This window comes from Tigriopus californicus, chromosome 2 (assembly GCF_007210705.1).
Source record: "Tigriopus californicus strain San Diego chromosome 2, Tcal_SD_v2.1, whole genome shotgun sequence".
Taxonomy (NCBI): domain Eukaryota; kingdom Metazoa; phylum Arthropoda; class Copepoda; order Harpacticoida; family Harpacticidae; genus Tigriopus; species Tigriopus californicus.
Genome location: NC_081441.1, coordinates 13,657,856 through 13,676,945, shown reverse-complemented (window position 1 = coordinate 13,676,945; position 19,090 = coordinate 13,657,856). Strand labels below are relative to the sequence as shown.

Below are 19,090 nucleotides of genomic sequence, written 5' to 3'. Positions count from 1 at the left end.
TTAGTGCACAGCCATGACCAAGTTCAGTCAACGACTCAAGACTTTAGAGGCCATTGGGCGGAGCTCCATTCACCAGAGTCTGGTCACGCCCGCCTCGCACGTGGCCATGGCTCGAGCTCGAGCCTCGGCCTTGCAAGATCCCCGGGAAGCCATGGATCTGGTCCGGACTTTGGTGCAAACTAATATGACACGTGAGATCAAAGCCGTGATGAGCAAATATGCCGAGGCATTTTTCCGACCCGCATTTAAGAATGCCTTGGCCAATTTGGGCGAGGATCGCGTCCCGCCCAACTTGGTGGAGGAGGTGTGTGCTCAAGCCTTGCGCTCGGCATCGGAGACGCTCTTTGCCACCCAAACAATGGAGGCTAGTGAAACTCATCAAAGTGCGGGCTTGAAAAGGCCGAGTGCGGAATGCGGCGGCCTTCGACCTTTGGGATCGCCCGTCAAGAAGAAGAAGAAAAATAGTAAACGCCACGAGCACTTACATGACCGGAATTCGAAACCGAATACGGATCTCATTCTCGTGTCAAAGACGGGCAAACCCGTGAGAAGGGAAGGACCCAAATGGGAGTCCCATCGACTCTCACCAAACTCGTTGTTCATTTTGGGTTCCAAAGCGAATAAGGCCTTGGGATTCGGACAAACCCGGGGCCGTCTGTATATCAAACATCCCGAGTATTTTAAGTGAGTTGGATCAGTCACGAACTTCTGATAACGCAAGGCAAACCTTCGTACATTGTACACCATTCGGCGTATCCAAAACAGCAGTTTTATGTTATCAAAAGATCTATCGAAAAGGATTAATTTGGTCTAATTTGACCCGGAAAATGTGACTCACCTTAAATTGCAACGAACATAGTTTCGCATTTTATGAAATGTCATGAAAATTAACTAATTAACTAAAGTTGCTCTGAGCCAAAGTAGGACGGACAATTTGGCAAGAAACCCGTTCAAAGTCGATATTTCTGGGATTTCTGGGAGCATTGCGTGACGATCGCTCTCTTTATTTACCACTGAAAGTATTTGGCCATTAACACATCTTGATTTCATACGGTAACCCATATGTTCCCTCGACATTCACAAAAGAGATTAATTCGATGGATAGTGGCAACCATGTCTAGAGCCCATAAAGCCCAATTTTTAAATCCCTAAGATTAGTTTAATTACAAGACTCCAACTGAACCACTCTATATTTTTGTTTCAATGTATTAACCGATGATTCCTCACATTATGAAAACATACAATCTGAAGTGAGACGGTGTGGGGACGTTTTTTATTTTATACTTTGCCAAACTCTCGGGATACTGTTTTTCTAAAATTTAGAACAATTTAAAATTCGTCTACAAGCTAAAACTAAATCTTATCACCTGTGCAAAAAATGGACCTTTCAAGTATCGAAAATCATCTTATTCCATGATATGTGCCCCCAAGAAGTGGTGCTATTCATGTACAAGATCATGCTTTTTTCTCAAGTAAAGTAAAGATTCCCTTGGGCCATTGGAAAATGGGATTTCAACATTTGAAGGAACTTGAGCTGTCTTATTGGTTGAGCTGTAACTCTCAATTAGTCAGTCAGAGGGATCTCATGGAGGAAAAAATCACAAGGCTTATGAGACCCTGGGGGAAAAATGTCATCGTCAACCATTTCAAGACTAAGACTTGAAGATGGACATGTAATAAGTTATAGAAATGAAGTACCCATTTCTCCCAGATTTCATTCAATACTCACGCATAATATCTTTATTGCGAGTCTTGGTCATGTCATGGCGTAAAATTACATATATAACAGATAGTGGCTAGACTTGATAAATATATTGTTAAATGCATAAAAAAAAATATCAAAACGGTTAATGCAGTAAAGTAGATGACTAGAATGTGATATCACAACAAAGATGGCTATAATTAGTTCAGTGCAAATAAAAATAAAGAAGAGGGGAATCGCAGGAGCAAGCAAAAACTGGTCGGCAGAGGCACGAATTTCTAGAATAAACCTCTCTTTAAGTCCCTGGCACAGGTAAAGGATGAAAATATTGAATAATAATGCAGTAGAGTGGGTGGGTCAAATTGAACAGATCCTAACTGGATTCTTCGATGATCAGCTTACTTACCCTCTCGTCTCACCATTGAGACGACTGCCACAGTGGTTCAAAAGCCTTTTTGAAGTCTATCAGAAGTATCCAAACAAATCTTGGTAGCTATTCGCCATATGAGCGTTAAATTTGAGCCATAATTCAATAAATCAAAAAGGTCGAAATGTTTTTGCGAGGTGTAAGACTGTTAAGATGGATTTGCGTATTTCTCTCAATACTTGAGAAGGCTTTTTGACAACCGTGGTGAGACGGGTGAGACGAGACGAGAGGAGACGACCGTATCCAAGAATCCAGCTTCAATGTCAGCTCCCGTCGTGGATGGCATTTGGCTGGAAGACGAACAAAAAAAAGGGTTAAAACTTGGGCTACTTAAAAGACTTCAGTGGACAAAACAAAAGCATTTCATTTCGGGGCAATGTGTTTCCCAAAAGAAACGAATTACACCAATTGGGCACCCAAGTCTGAAAAATGTCTGATTCGTGAGGTCCGGAAGGTTTTTTTTTAATAGTTTTGTTGCGTCTCTCTAGTGTCTTGCTCGACTGTTTCTTGTTCAGCAAGAAGCCTATCCTGTTTTTACTATACAAAACAAGGCTAATGTAATCATATGTTAAAAGCTGGGTTCTTAAATTTTCATATTGTTATGGAATTAAGTTCGGTTTTTTTTTGAGGAACTTCAGAGAAAAAAAAATGAATTCGAGTAGAAGACTCAAGTGCATTTGGAATCGCGTTTTTATCGCTAGTTTGGTAATGGGTCCTTGTCGAAATCTATTTCGACTTGCGTTTCTTTAGGCGAGTTGTTAGATTCACAAAATGAGCAGGCTCTAACTTTTCCGCGTGTTCTTCAGGTATTCTGGCGATCAGGAGGATAAGGAATGGTTAGCCAAGAACCAATTGATGACCACCACTGGCGGCAAAGCTTACTTGATGGTCTTGGAAGACATCTTGGAACTAGCACAATCTCCCGATTACGCGTCTCATCCCCGACAACAACCGAACGAGCTCATCGGTTTCACAGTCCCCGAATTCATGTTGGCCAAGATGAAGTGCTTCATCGATCATCTGAAAACCGACCACTCCATTCCCGACGAGTCTCTGCTCAAGTACGCGGACCAGCAATTCGCTCTATGGGAAGAAGCTCGGAAGGGTCTCACGGGATTGTCTTCCAACTCGTCCTCGGCCGCTCTCGCCATCAAATTCGAACCCGAGGGCCCCAAAGTGTCCAACAAGAGTAACGGGATGCTTCTCTCGAACGCCTCCTCGACCAACAACTTGGAACTCGATACGGATGAGGAGCAGAAAGTTCAGGTCCAAGAGATCCTCAACGAGATCAAGAAAGAGGAAGCTGCCGTGGCCGCAGCTTCGGTCAGCGATTCGGTCGCCACGGCCTCGAGCTCCGGGGGGGCCGAAGATGTGGATTTGGGCTTTTTGCACGGCATGAACTTGAATCACTTGGTCCGGGAATTTGAACTAGATGCCTCGGGAAGTGCGGCTGAACACTTGTCGGGTCTGTTGTCTTTGGCTGCCGATGACGTGAGTGGCGAGGAGGTCTTTCCGGATTTAGTGCATGAACCCGACGATCTGGGGCCGAATGCGGACAAGGTCAACAAGTCGAATTCGGACAGCGAGAATTCTGCTAAATTTGCAGGTGAACACCGCGAGGTAAATACATCTGGCACTACGGTGAATGGCGGGTCAGTGGCCTCGAATACCACCCTTGAAGCTTTGGACAGCCTTCAGTTTCCTTGACGGCAGATTCTCTCTCAATCAATCCGCTCCACTAAATAGAATCCACAATTAACATGCTCTCTTTCATGCTCCATTTTCACTTGTAGTTTTGCGCTTGCGAAAAATTCATACGGCATTTCAATAAAATGGTCATTCAATGAAATTCGTGTTGCTTTCCCGTTTATGGGCTTTCAAGTAGAAGGCCATTAATTACACTGTTTACAGATGAAATTCGGGATCAATCACATAAAAATTACATAATTATGAACACATCCTTACAGGGGGAACAAATTAACCCTTCATTATTATCAAATTACTCTGAACGGTTCCGATTAATTTCCCTTGGCCTACAACGGTTTTGGACCTCGATTGACCGTCGATTTTCTTATACATTCCCAGGAGATACTAGCTTGATTAAGAATGACACAACTTGAATATACGGTTTTACTGTTATTGGGTTTATTAAGCTTTGGATTACCTGGAGAGAACATATCTATTCATGAATTCAATGAAGGTTAAGTCTAGGCTTGATAGAAAGAATGCGTTCAGTTGCACTCCGTCCGACTCGGCCAAGGTCAGCTTCTGTACTAGGTCTTCAATGAAGATGATGGTATGGCATAAACTGAAGATAATCCACTCCAGGGCTTCCGCAACTTGCTTTGCTTTTCATTTCTGGTGTCATGCGCAAGGCTTCCTGGACACGGAACATCTCTGAACCATGTTGAGAGCGATGTCGCGTCACTTCGCTGTTTTATGTTAAGATTAGCTGCCGTTAAGCAGCTAGCCATCCAATTCGCAGTTCATCAATCCCAAATGTAAACACTTTCTGCAGTTGAGAAGTTTTACCGATTGAAAGTTTCCAAGCTGTACCTTAACTGACGATTGCGTCTGACGCAACTAAGGCACGAGGGCAATCCCACAGGAATAGGTTTGAAACCCATCGAGCTTTCTTTTCCCAAACGTTTAGCGAGCCGAAAGTGGTATACGAAAATCTTTTCGCATCACCTCCAACTTCAACGTCATACCTGGATACCCGTGAGATTGACACCATCAATTAATAAAGCACGTTTTGGCAATCTCTACCAACACGAGTGCATCGTGTTTTCAATCTGCGGCCTGTGAGGGCCTTCTTCCTTGATGGCAATCCCAGCATAACGAGCATGGCGATTATATCAAGTGCCTGGTGAGGGCGTTCTTCAGCATCAAATTCCTATATTCCAAGAGGGTCAATTCCGTTGCATGGCCTGTGTAGGCGTTCCTTGATGGCAATCCCAGCGTAACGAGCATGGCGATTCCGTAGCATGGCCTGTGTAGGCGTTCCTTGATGGCAATCCCAGCGTAACGAGCATGGCGATTCCGTAGCATGGCCTATGAAGGCTTCCAGTGGCAACTGATCCAAGAGATGTTACAGAGATATCTTGATGGTGGGGGCGATATACGTGAAAGTTAAGGCGATCAGTCATAGCCTAGAACCTTCTCAAACCTGTGGTCGTCGTCCTGTTTGTACAGCTGTTCCACTGGCGAATAAATGTAGGATCAATACTGTGAAGGGGAAGTCTGTGATCTTCTTTGTCCCATAGCCAATCTTTGGATTCCTCAGTGGTCCTTCATCCTTGGCAATTCTTAAACCCTGGGGCGATTCCTACTTGATCCCTTGGCGGTTCCTCAAATCCATTCGGATGCTCTTGACCCATCTTGGTAATCCTCTCGATCCCACGGCAACCAAAGATATTCCTCAGATTGTCCTCCTCCAGAGATCAGTTGTTCAGACACATATTCACGTTTCTTCAGCATGTACCAATCATAGCCTAGAAGCTTCTGAAACCGGTGGTTGCTTGTCCCTTCAGTATAGCTGTTCCCCTGGCGGATAAATGTTGATCAATACTACTTCGGTGAAGTCTTCGGTCTTCTTTGTCCCATGGCCAATCTCCCGATTCCTCAGTGGTCCTTCATCCTTTGCAATCTTTATACCCCTTGGCGATTCCTTCTTGATCCCTCGGCGGTTCCTTGATTCCATTCTGATGCTCTTGACCCATCTTGGCAATCCTCTTGATCCCACAGCAACCAAAGATATCCCTTCGTCTTCCTCCATAGGCATTAATGAGACACGAATCCCCGTTCCTTCAGCCAATACCGAACTCTTGGCGACAAGGCCTTCTGGCTTGGCCGGTGTTCTAAGGCCAAATTACGGACCCTGGCACTTATTCGGGGTCTTCAAAATCCACCAGATTGTGTAGAGAGCCATTGCTCACCCCCGGGAGGGGGAGAGGGGAGAGGGGAGGCAGGAACTCCCTCCGTCGGCTCCTCTTCCGGCAGTAGACAAAGACCAACTGAGCGTTGAAGAAAATCGAGCGCGGAAAGAAAGCGTCGTCTGTGTCCACCGTCTCTGCTAGTTTTAGGTCAAATGTATTGATAAGGTATGAAAATCTCCAAAGCGCTCTGTTTTCCAGCAAATCGTTATGATCATAAACATTTTTCCTCCTTTTTCACAATAACAGGTAAAGCTTACAAATATCACTATTAACAAGCTAAACGCTTTCAGTTGATAGAAGATGAGGAGCTTTGCCCCAAAGTGGCTTCATTGGACACATTTCGGCGTCACTGATTTAACGGCAAAGGAGAAAATGCCACGTTGCAATCCTCAAGAAGAACGAGATGTACGAGAGAGAGCGGTGATAAACGTTTTCAGCTTCGTGGTTGGCAGGGTTGGCCATACTCATGAACCTTAGGATCTGTACATGTACAACAGGGCTTTCAATTCTAAGGCTAATCATCAAATGGTTTGAACTATAATATGTACGATTCTGCCATTTAGATAACTCGTTCAAAATCCGTAGACATTCATTTTTTTATTTCAATCTAGATTGTAAATGTTTGTGGACGCCTTCACTGACCCCTAACTCTTCGTAGGGACGCAACCACGTGGTAATATTCCTTGGTATAAGGAACACGTTTTGAGTGCGTGTTAAAATCCTACGGATGTGCTCAAATTGGCCGGTTCCTTGATAGTATGCTAATTTGATTGAAATTTTCGGATATTTACTTGTTTACAACTATTTGATGATGATGCTTTATTCAGGGTCTCGTGTATAGTAGAGGAATAATAAAAGCAAACGTTGACGAAAAATGGTTTAAGGAATAAAAAAGATTTGAGAACCCTAGGTTCACCCCATAAACCGAATGGTTTGTTTTCATGGGGGGACCTTGACTAGATTGATGCCACTGTGCAATCCTCCGCTTTGTTCCAATAAAGGTGTCCGACTCAGAGAGCTCGCTCAGTCAATCCCGTGACCTTTCCCAAAATAGCAAAAAAAAAAAAAATTGAATGCCTGGCTTACTCGGATGTCCGACATGAGTTGAGGGCTAGTCAGAGAAACGACACTCGGGAGATTTCTGAGATTTCTTTGCCTCCCTCACGGCTGCCTGGTGTGTGCAATGGGGATCGACTTTGAACATATTTAGTTACGTGATTCTCAAAATTACGTTCCGAATTCAGGGAGCCAGTGAGTTGATGGCTCGTTTGTCTGCCTTGGTTGAAACCATAGATAACTTCATATATAGATCGATCAAGGGCGCTGCGATCACATGTTTTCGTCTCAGCTGTCGCTGGTGGAAAAAATGTTTCATTCGTAGTCAAGCTACTTAGGACAACTATGGTGCAAATTTGAATCGTTGACGGCTCGTCCAAATTCAGAGTAGAAACCCCTAATAAGACTCCTTGTCAAGCAATTGCTCTCGTCCAGCACGCTTCATAAAACGGGTTTGAGTAAGTTGTCCGACCACATTTTTAAGAACGAAATTTTGAGGAGGTTAAAATGGGGCTCAAGTTAAAGTTTTCATCCATGTGGTGGAAACACTTAATTGAAACGCAAGGAACAAGCCTGGGTTCAGGCTGACCTCCAGAGGTGTCGGAATTACCTTGTTTACGTATAGGCGCAATCATGTCACCCACATTCAAGCACATTGTTGGGAGATTGAAACGAAATTCCGAATGCCTCATCATTGCATTGCAATTTCGGATACATTTTGTTACACTTTCGAGATTTTCGAGATTCGTTGCTAAACAAGGGCAATCAATATAGTACATGATTTGCTCTACTAATGTCCAAATCTTTTTTTGACATGTTATGTGTATTATGCCCCAAAAAGAATGTTTTTTATTATCCTACCACTCCTTCTACCTGTATATTTGTAAGATTCAAAAGAAATTAAGATTAAAGAGGAATAACAAACGTTTCATGAGAATGATTCAACTTTTCTGAAGCGAGATGTCACGAAATATCTTTGTCCCTTTTCCACCAGCGTCAGCTGACATGAAAACATGCTCATGCGGTACAGCTTGTGTTGAACTTAAGCATTCTAGTTATGGTTTTCTATGGTTGAAACTGAGTACCACAAGAGAAGTCGATCAGCCCGACACCCTGCTGCCCAACTACCAAAATGTGTTCAAAGCAAAGCCTCAAGTGTCTTGGTTGGAGTGACTTTTCTCTGTTTCTCTGACAAGCCCTCTAGTTGGTACCAAGCCGACCGCGCTAATGGTAAGTTAAAACGAATAATGCCCCCTCTCATTTCCTTAAATTCATGCGAGTCTATCATTTGTGGAACGTAACCACGAAAGCAATCATACATGAATTTCAGATGGTTTGCTTTTACTGAATCTTTTACTTCTAATATCATCCAATTTTCAAAAATATGACTTGTGTGAGAGCAGAATTTTGCTCCTGCTATCCACCTCATAACTAGGCCGAAGAAAACTATTGTAATTTGAGGTCGAGAAAAAATGTGAGAGAACTGAAATTTTGTTTTTCAAATGAGAAACGTCAAGACGGCGCCCAAGACCGATTTTCGTCAATCCTCTTGCTTTTCGTTTCAACGACAAAATGCAATGTTTTTCCTCGCACTGCTCATAACCCTTTTTTGAAGGACGCCATTACTTTTGATGGCCGAACTTTCTCCGAAGAATACAATACCATACTCTAGCCGACTTTTGACTAGGGCGTTGTACAAAGTATATCTGAGATTTGTTGGAATTGCTTGCTTCGCCATAAAAAGAGTAAACATGGTTTTTCTGACGGAGTTGCTGACTAGACGAATGTGCTCCTTCCAGTTTCAGTGGTTGTCAATGTTAATGCCTAAAAGTCGAACTGTTTTGGTGCTAAAATGGGATCCAACTTGTTGGATATTGTATCTGTTTAACGTCAAATTAAAGTCAAAAGTATGAAATGTATTTCAAGGACTAAATGCAATGAGATTCGTCTACTTAACAGTCAAGACTAGTTTGTTTGCATCAAGCCATATCAAAACTTTTCGTAATGCTCGATCAGTTTCGTGTTTCAATTCATTAAGATCGTTGCTAAAGTGCTGGAGCGTAGTATTGTCAGCAAACATTGTTAATTTCGGCTCCATTGCTCTAGGAAGATCATTTATGTATATTAAAAGTAATAAAAGGCCTAAAATACTGCCCTGTGGCACTCCACAAGTTAGGGTCACAAAATCTGACGTATTATTATATCTTTCTACTATTTCTTAATTACCTGTCCACCTTAAAACATTCTGACTATATCCATATTTGTTAAGTTTTTTAACAGGATATCGTGGTTCACTGTGTGAAAGGCCTTTTGAAAGTCCAAAAATATTCCAACCGGATATTTCAAATCTTGATCCATTTTCAAATAAGTTCAATGTTGCTAAACCAACATGACTTTAACTGTGAACTAGTTCAGTTGATATTTTATTATCTTCTTGTTGCTAAGTCATTATGAAACTAGTACTGGGGATTACCTTCCCTTTGGCGGTTAGAAAAGCCTGTGAGAAACCAAACAAAAAAAAGGAAACAATAACTTGCATCCAAGTTTTGAGTGTTTGCAAGCAAATGAAACGGCAAACCAGGAAAAAGGAGCTGTTTTCAAAATTTGACCCATTAAAAAGAGAACTGGACATGTTCTTATGGCAAGCCTATGGGGATGTTTAGGCAAGCTCTGGCAGGTTCGTTTGCTTGCTGGTGCCAGTGTCAGCGATGCAAGTTTGGGGCTTCAAACACGTTTACGAGAAGCTGACCCTTCTTTCACATTGCTATATGAGGAAAGGTCAGCTTCGTTAAAACTAGTTTGAAACGCCAATTTTGCATCACTGGCATTGGCAGGCAAGTTTGTTTGCTGGTACCAGCGCTTGCCTAAACGTCCGAATTTTCAAGGTGACAAAGCTTTTTACAACTGTAAGATGTTTGTAGCTCCAATAAAACCCTCATTTGACATGAACTGTTCATAGAATTTTGCACACCTGCTTGAAGGTGTAATTTGCAAGTGTAACGAATGGAATATCCAGTTGCGGCAAATATTTTCATGACATGGTTCAATCAATTTTATTGTGGCCTCCTTTGGTAAGACTTTAGCTCCAGATTAAGATCACCTGGTGGTTATATTTTCTGGCAAAATGTTTGCTCAAATGCCAAGACATCTAGCTATGTTTTTCTTTGTCAAAGAGACAAAATGAACAACTTTTGTGAAATACACATGTTTAAAAGTCGCTCAGATAAGTATTTAAAATAACTTAAAGTCCATTAAAATGCATCATTGTCAAACACGTAGTTGATTAGTATTAAACATGCTCTTTTCTATGTATTGACGAAAAATTTCAAACTTATATTCAGCAGATGCTGATTTATTACAACTTGAAAGTTGCGTTTTACACCTTAAAAGATCGAAAAATGGCAAAATTATGTTTCCAGTTATTTCCAAGGCATACTATTGTCTATTTCAATAAAAAGACAAGACATAACATTTTTTTAATTTGCTTTAAAATTTCTTTAATAGCTAAAAGTAAAAAAAAAATATTGATCTCAATGCGAATTGTCTCATTTCCAAAAAGGCTAGCACAAAAATGAAGCTTCTCGAGGAAGTAGCTTTAGATAGGCAGGTCAAGTTCATTTCCATGACAGAAACCTGGCTTCAACCAGGAGTCTTAGATGAAGACTTAAGAGTTTGGCCTTCTCAAGTGGAAGGAGAAAGGATGTTCTCAACAAGGGTGTAGCCACTTCCACCCGTTAATGTGCATTATATCATTGAGACACAAGGTATGCCTCAATTCCAAATGCACATACGCCCATCTCAGGAGCACTTGAAGGAAGAACAGTTGTCTCAACCTCATTGTCAAGTCTCTCAATAGATTTATCCCACCCCTTTCCTCTCTCCTTCCTAGCGAATTCATGTGCTGGAACCCAGCTCAAAACTCGACAACATTTTGACGTTTGGGCTAGCCCAGAGCTCAGCCCAGACCGAACTACTGACACGGATTTGGCCCAAACCACCTCGAGCTGGGCTTAGGCTCTGGCTCAGCTCAGCTCGAAATGTCGAGTTATGAGGACGTTTAGGCAAGCTCTGGCAGGTTCGTTTGTTTGCTGGTACCAGTGTCCAGTGTCAGGGATGCAAGTTTGGGGCTTCAAACACGTTTTTTAGAAGCTGACCCTTCTTTTGCATTGCTTTATGAGGAAAGGTCAGCTTCGTTAAAACCAGTTTGAAACGCCAATTTTGCATCACTAGCATTGGCAGGCAAGTTTGTTTGCTGGTACCAGTGCTTGCCTAAATGTCCGAATATCTTAGCCCAGCTCATGTTTTCGAGTTGGGTTTAAGCTCTGGCTCTGGCTCTGGCCATGGAATACGTGCTCTGGCTCAGCTCAGCTCAAAATTGTTATATAATATGATACAACCCAGCTCGAACTTGAGGAGGCCTTAGCCCTGACTGAAGTCGACGGAGATTAACTTTGGCCCAGCTCAGTTTGACAACTTTTGTCTTTAACTGAAAGACAAGCCAATGAATTATTATAAATGACAATGAATGGTCTGTTGCAATCAACAGCTTGGTTGCTACTCAGCTCTTTGTTGAATAAGCTGTGAAAGCATATCATATTTTTCAAATTCAAATTATTTAAACACTAAGTTCTGGCATTAGTAACTACAAGGGGTTGGAAAAATTATTTAGGTTAGATTAGATTTAAATCATTTTGACCATTTGGGAGCAAAAACGCTCTATCACAAATTCTAACCATAAAAAAACTAAAACCGAGAATTTCTATGAAACTGAAAAGTTTTGGTCATCTTTAGGCGAAATTTCGGAGAAATATTGGCTGGAAAGAAATTCATGGCTACTCTGGCTGAGTCAATGTTTGTCCCCGCTCAAGGATTTGTTTGACCTTGAACCCCAAGCTTTCATTAAAAAAAACAACTATTGTGAAGATATTTAGTAGTGCTGTGCTGCCAATGAGCTAATTTTAGCCTTGAGCCAATTGATAAGCCTCCCATTGTTTGCCACCAAAACAATGTTTGATAATTTAAGTGAGCACAGTCTTGATGTCAGAACCAAAACTAAGGGCCTGCTGAAAGCTGGTAAGAGGCCCAGAGAAATGGGTGAGCCATTTGGTATCTATCTTCGCAATTCCTTGGACAATGGAGAAGGATTTTCAAAAGGCACAGAGCCCTAAATTTCTTGCCAGCTTGTACCACCCTATCAATAAGATGGCTTTTACAAAAAAAACATTTAGTAACATTTCGTATTTGTTAGGGTACAATTTTTAACAAATTCCTTTATTTTGATAATATCTTCCCAGGAAAACATGTATTGATAGGCAACTCGATGTGTATTTACTTTTTCTATGAACTATAACAGAGGTTTTTGTATCCAATTGCCTTAGCTTCTCAGACGATGTTGTTACCAATTATAGAGACCACTCACTCATCTGCATTGTTATGGACCATGATTTCAAGATGCTTCAAAGTAAGCTTTACCCCTAGAAGTTATACCTAGATATGTGCCTAGATTAAGTTTAATTTTACGTTGATTTAAAAGCAAGACCGTATTTCTGAGCCCATGGACTAATAAGATTTTGAATAACACTGATTAGGCAACTTTTGCCTCAAGACTACCATAATACATGAATAATCAAGAAAGAATCTTTTTTCCAAGTTTTGATAACTTATTTTTACGTTTTCGAAACCAAGTTTGGCTGATTCTCATAACTTAAAAAAACTATTCTGACCAAAAGCACAAACTAATTTACCGGCCCCCAGTAATTACATATCAGAGGTTATCTTGTCTCCCATAAATGCAAGTCTGAACTGAGACCATCTTTTATGATACCACCACTGGAAGGAACTATACCATGTAGTATACCGGTTTGTGTTAATTAGAGAGGCCAGTCGTCATCAGTAGAACACACGTTTATTCTGCTCCGACTGCAATTGCGAGTCAGGCTTATAAGGCCCTATCGAAATATAAAATTCATACACGAGCATCAAGAGGTCATAGCTCGAGCCATCGTAATTAGATCATACCAACCACCTAAAATAAACTTGTGCTTGGAGTCCAGTTATAGCTGCGTAAATGTTTTGTCTTTGATTGCCCTTTTTAAACATCTAGTTTGGGTTAAGAAAATTTTGTGTTGCTACCTGACATGAGAACTAGAATCTAGACTGGCCAATGTATGTATTGGGTTATCCAACTCCGACATGGCTCAGCCCAGACATGGGTCCACTCAATCATGAGCCAGCTCAAACATGGGCTGGCTCGTATTTGACCCAGCCCAGATATGGGTCAACTCAATTATGAGCCAGCTCGGACATGGGCTAGCTCGTATTTGACCCAGCCCAGACATGGGTCAGCTCAATCATGAGCCAGCTCGGACATGGGCTAGCTCGGATTTCACCCAGCTCAAACTTGACTCAAAATATCAACCCGATCAACCCAACTCAGCTCGAAACCTGTTTTTTTTTGGCCCAGTCCAGCTCGTGAGCTGGAAACTGTCAACCCAGCTCAGCTCAAAATGAGCCATTTTCGTCTTAGCCCAACCCAGACCGAAAATTCTTGGCTCATTACACCTCTACTCCTTCTCTCTTTCCCTCCCCTTGTTCCCCTCCCTCTGCTCCAACCTCTCCCTCAATTCCTTTAACCTCTCTTCTGCCCAAGCTTTGCAGCCCTAATCCTTTTTCTGGTCGTCGTGAGCCCAACCATAGACCACTGAGAATTATGGACGTACCTCATCCAAGACTAGTCATAACAAAAAGCCAATTCAGCCGCAATTACCTTTAGGCTGTCCATAGAAACTTTAGTCCCATTTGCTAGTCAAGATATCAGGGCTGCCAGGCTATGTTGAAAATTCCGTTTTCTTGAGCTTCAAGAAAGCTATGGACAGGACGAACCTGAAACATGAGAAGACTAATGGTACAGCCCTGATGACTAGTCTTGGTCATGGAGATACGTCGATAATTTTCAGTGGTTTATGGCCCAACGAATCTTTTAGATTGTATGCTCAGGTGACGGCCAGAGTTCCTTCTCCCCCTCTTTTACTCTTCTCCTCTTTACCCTGAAGATTCTAAAACGATTACATGAGTGTCATTATTTTACCCTTTCCTCAAAGGTTCACTCATCCCCTGCCTAAGATGAGTTTGGTTCAAAAGCAAGATTTTAAAAAATTACAAGGTCTAGTCAATGATTTAAAAGCTCTAGTGGAAAGACAATCAGCCCATAAAATTACTTCCCCTGAATGTGCATTGTCTAATAGCGAACGCCTTGACAATCCCATTTTTCCACATGGGGGTGTATGTCTATATGTAAGAAATGACCTGTATATTAGTCATGTAAAAATGTCGAATGTAAAAGTAGAGGTCTTAGTTTGTCATCTCCAAGGTCTTGATCTGCCCATTGTAACAATATGTAAATAGGGCCCCTCTTGTTCAGTAAGCTTGTTCTTGTCAGCTCTCAAATTCATAGGGAAATGAGTTGGACCAGTCGGTTTGCTCAAAGGTTTTCTTTGTAGGGGACTTCAATTTTCCGGCTAGCATTGTAAAGTGGGAGGTTATTCCAGATGGGTACATTCCCATTTTGAAATCGACATCTCATCTCAGGTCGGGTGTTCCTCAGGGCTCTGTTTTGGATTTTCTCCTTTTCACCATCTTCATTGCTCCACTTCAGAAGCTTGGTGGTAGTAATGTCAGTATTTCTTCCTATGCTGATGATACAACATTGGTATGTGGTAGGAATGGTCAGAATTATGGTTGTCTGGTAGAAGTCCTAGACTAAATCCGCTATTGGTTTGCTGGGAGTAACATGGCACTGAATGGAATGAAATTCCGCTCAATGACCTTTGGGTCGACGCCATTAGACACTCCACTATTAGATGATGAAGATAAGGGCATTCAGCAGGTCTCATCCATGAAGGATTTAGGTGTAGCCCTCCAAGACAATGGAAAGTTCGATGAGCATATCCAGTTGAAAGCTGGTAAAGCTTTTTAAACATGTGATTTGATATATCGCACGTTTAATTGCACAATTAATTATAAGATACACAAGATAATTATTTATCGCACGCTAGTCCAGAGATAGCATTACAATGCTAACTCTGTACAAGTCAATTGTCCAGCTGCATCTTGAATGTGCCTCGCCCATTTGGGCTCCAATTACTTCAGAAGGTTTGCGAAAACTTGAGCTGGTCCAAAGATGTTTTACTAGGAACATTGAGTTTGGGCAAAAGAGAGATTAGAGGAATTGAGGATGAGGTTGGAGGAGAGGGAGAGGAACAATGGTAGGGAAAAAGGGAAGGGGAAAGGAAAGGGGTGGGGTAAGTCTGTTGAGAGACTTGGCAATGAGGTTGAGACAACTGCTGTCTCTTCCACGTAGTGCCCTGAGATGGGACTTTGTGCATTTGAAATTGAGCCATACCTTGTGCCTCAATGATCTCATCCACATAAATGGGTGGAAATAGCTACATCCCTGTTTGGAACATCCTTTCTCATGGAACTTGAGAAGGCCAAACTCTCTCAGTTTGGGACACCATTCTGGGTGAGCCTATTTACATCCTTTCCCTGCCTCTTTGCATCTCTGTCGTTTATGGACATCGCAAATTTCGAGAACATTCTCTACTATGCTCTCTTTGACTACAAGGGACGTTTCAATCAAATCAAGAGTGTCTGTGCGCGTTTCCATTTTGCCTACACTTGACTAGTTCATCCCACAATCAAGTAGTGGCTGGGTGTGACCAACTCAAGATATTAAGGCTTCCATAATGAAAGGCTTATTGATGAAGGACGGAGTTTTCCCGTCCCAAACCAGCTCAAGACTATTCCTGGCCCCTTCAGAAAGTACCTGCAACAAAGCTTCCATCTTTATTGAAAGCAAAACTATTTGAGGGATCCTAATCAAAAAATACTGGGAACCTGAACAAGAATATGGAGAAATATTCTGGAAGCTTCCTTCAGTTTAAAGAGAAAAACCGTTAGAAATGAGCGAGAGGAAGGTAAAAGGTGAAAAAGTAAAAGAAGACAGAGCCAATAGGGCAAAAGGGAGAGAGAAACCAGCGCGTACAAATGAAAATCAGCCGTACAGCAGGTAAACAGCACACACGTGGTGGGCGAAAACCAAGGAGGAAAGTACTCCCTAGGGATAGACCAAAGAGAAGACAAATAGGTCTTAGGTTTGGGCTAGCAACAGAGCATAAGAGAATGACGATGACCTACTCTTGGCTGACAAGCTAGCTAGCCTCTGCCAACATACACCAACTCGACTATAGGAACAAACAAGAGTCAATGGAATGGAGTAGAACAAAAGAAGGTTCTAGAACCTATTTTTGTTTTGAAAATGCTAAACTAAACTGATAGAATACAATAAGAAAAATCAACTGCATTTGCAAGTACAGGAAAGAACAGACCAAACAATCAAATAATGAAATATTCCTTAAACCAAAAATAGATCAAACTGATCATTCAAGTCTGATCAAAGCAACTGGTGAAGTTTTGGAATTAGAGTCTTAAAGCGAGGGTGAGATCCAAGCGGAATCACTTCCTATGATGCCCAAAAGCCCTCTCCAACTATGACCCGTCGAATGATGTGACTTGAATCAAAAAAGATCAAGAAGCTAGAGCTGAAAAAGCCAAACCACAATGCTCCCAGGCATCATGGGATGGCAACAAGAGGAGGCAAGATGAAGCACATATGGAAGGGACACATCTTTCCAATATAATATTATCTGTATTGATTCTCAAATTTATATTCGGCTCAGTCATTTATTCTCTCAATCTCATTCTACCTTAGGGTTGTGTCGGAATCCAACAATAACTTGGACGAATTTAGCGGAACATCCCTCCTAGACGACTTGGGATACGTTGAAAACCTGTAGAAGGATGAGCGGTCCATTGTTGCTAACTATGACAAGATAAAACTCCTTCTTGATGAACATCCCCCCCCCCAAGTTTCGGTGCTCCAGGAGATCTGGCAAGCTGACAAAGCGCCACTACTTTTTGACGACTATTCTTTTGATTTTAAAGTACGATCAGGGAAGACAGGAGGCGGGGTGGGCATACTTCTTAACAAGTTTGTCCCTTATACCAGAAGAAATGGTGCCTGCTTAATTTCAGAGAGTTGCGAAGTTTTTGTAAAAGAGACTGTAGATCCTTGTATTTTATCCATTTACATCCCTCCAAACGCGTCAATCCAAGACGCCATGGCTCAGCTGGGCAAATCCATTTCATTATGCATAGCAAAAAGAAAAACTGTTTGTTTGCGGCGATTTCAACGCCGATTTCCAGAAAGCGCCTTCAAAATCTTCAAAGATTAGTTACCTCATACTTTCGTTCCAATTATTTCCACTAATTAACACACCCACTCGAATCACAACTCAATCTTCTACGCAGATTTATCGCATTTATACCAATGTACTTTGCCCCTGAACGTGGTTCCTCGAGTAACCAAGTGTACTAATACAAGCCACAAGAATATTGAGAAATTGCGCACAATGGTGCGGAAAACCAACTGGCACTTTCCACGATTTTCAAACTAAACTATCTAGTTCCTTCAACAAATGTTGCCCAATTATAACAAATCTACGTGACAGAGGAAAGGACAAAAATAACCCTTGGATAAGACACGACATTCTCAAATCGAGAGCGGAAAAACGAAAGCTCTTCGTCAAATTTCAAAAACACCCTTACCCCGACAACAAACTTGCTCTTTCAAAAATTCTCGAACAATTACACAAAGGTTTTAAGGGCTGCAAAAGCAAAATATTGGCAAAAGTACTTTGATTCTAATTCAATGAACATGGGAAAAGTGTGGCAAGGGACGAAACGCCTTCTTAGTCGAACATCTTATCTTTTAAGGATGGTGCTCCTTCTGAAATCAAAGTTAACTCCGAAGGAAGTCATAACCGACAAGGAATCCATTGCGTCCTCATTCAATAAATTCTTCTCTTCAATTGGTGACTTGGTGAGCGGCCAGTCTGCCACCAATTCAGCGGATAGTCTTCGCTATGTTCAAAGACAAGCTAGTCAACGCACATATTACTTCAAAGAGATAACTCACTTCCAGATCCTAAACAAAATTGATAAGCTCCCTCTGAAATCTAGCTCTGGATTCGACGGGATCTCGAGCGTAGTTTTAAAGGGGATGAAGGATGTTATTGCTCATCCCTTAGCGAAGCTATTCAACATCTCCCTGATCAGTGGTCACATCCCACAAAGTTGGAAGTGCGGCAAGGTCATTCCTCTTTTGAAAGGTGGTGACCGAAGCGACATGTCAAATTATGGGCCTATTTGCATTCTTTCGACTCTCTCTAAAATCCTGGAGAAAATAATCTACAAACAACAGATCTTTACTCCCTTCAATAATGATCACATGGCCCAGAACCAATTTGAGTTTCGACCCAAGCACTCCACTTCTCATGCCCTACACAACTTTCTACGCCATATCCTCGAAAACAGCAAGAATAGTAAACTATCAGTGGCAATATTCATAGACGTAAGAGAAGAATTTGACACTGTAAGTCACAAAATACTACTTGCTAAAATGGAACGCTACGGATATAGCCATCATATCACAACGTGGCTCCAAAACTACTTGAGTAGACGGGAACAATGTGTGCAATTGGATGGTATCATCTCTAATTTTATTCTCATGACCTGTGGCGTACGTCAGGGAAGTATACTAGGCCCACTTTTATTTCTGATTTATATTAATGACCTTCCAACGGCAACACCTTTTAGAACTACGCTGTTTGCGAGTGACACAACCCTTCAATATTTTGGCAATGATCTTAAATAAATGGAGATGAAATGCAACGAGTGAATAGCTCTACGTCAGTAAAGTTTCTTGAGGTGCTAATTGACGATAAATTGTCTTGGAAAGAGCATGTAAATCATCTAAGTAAATGCGCGAGGTGGACTCTTTCCACCTTTTTCATTTCTAACACTGCTCTTCCATCGAATCTTAGATTAGTATTATATAATGCTTTAATC

General features: G+C 41.7%; 1 protein-coding gene across 1 annotated transcript; it reads left to right on the top strand.

Moving 5' to 3' along the window:
• The first annotated feature begins 13 nt into the window (after positions 1-13).
• Positions 14-3,978, top strand: LOC131892414 (uncharacterized). Its single transcript, XM_059242285.1, has 2 exons — positions 14-684; positions 2,936-3,978. The coding sequence occupies exons 1-2, from the start codon at positions 14-16 to the stop codon at positions 3,834-3,836; spliced, it is 1,572 nt and encodes a 523-aa protein (XP_059098268.1). The 3' UTR covers positions 3,837-3,978.
• The last annotated feature ends 15,112 nt before the right edge of the window (positions 3,979-19,090 follow it).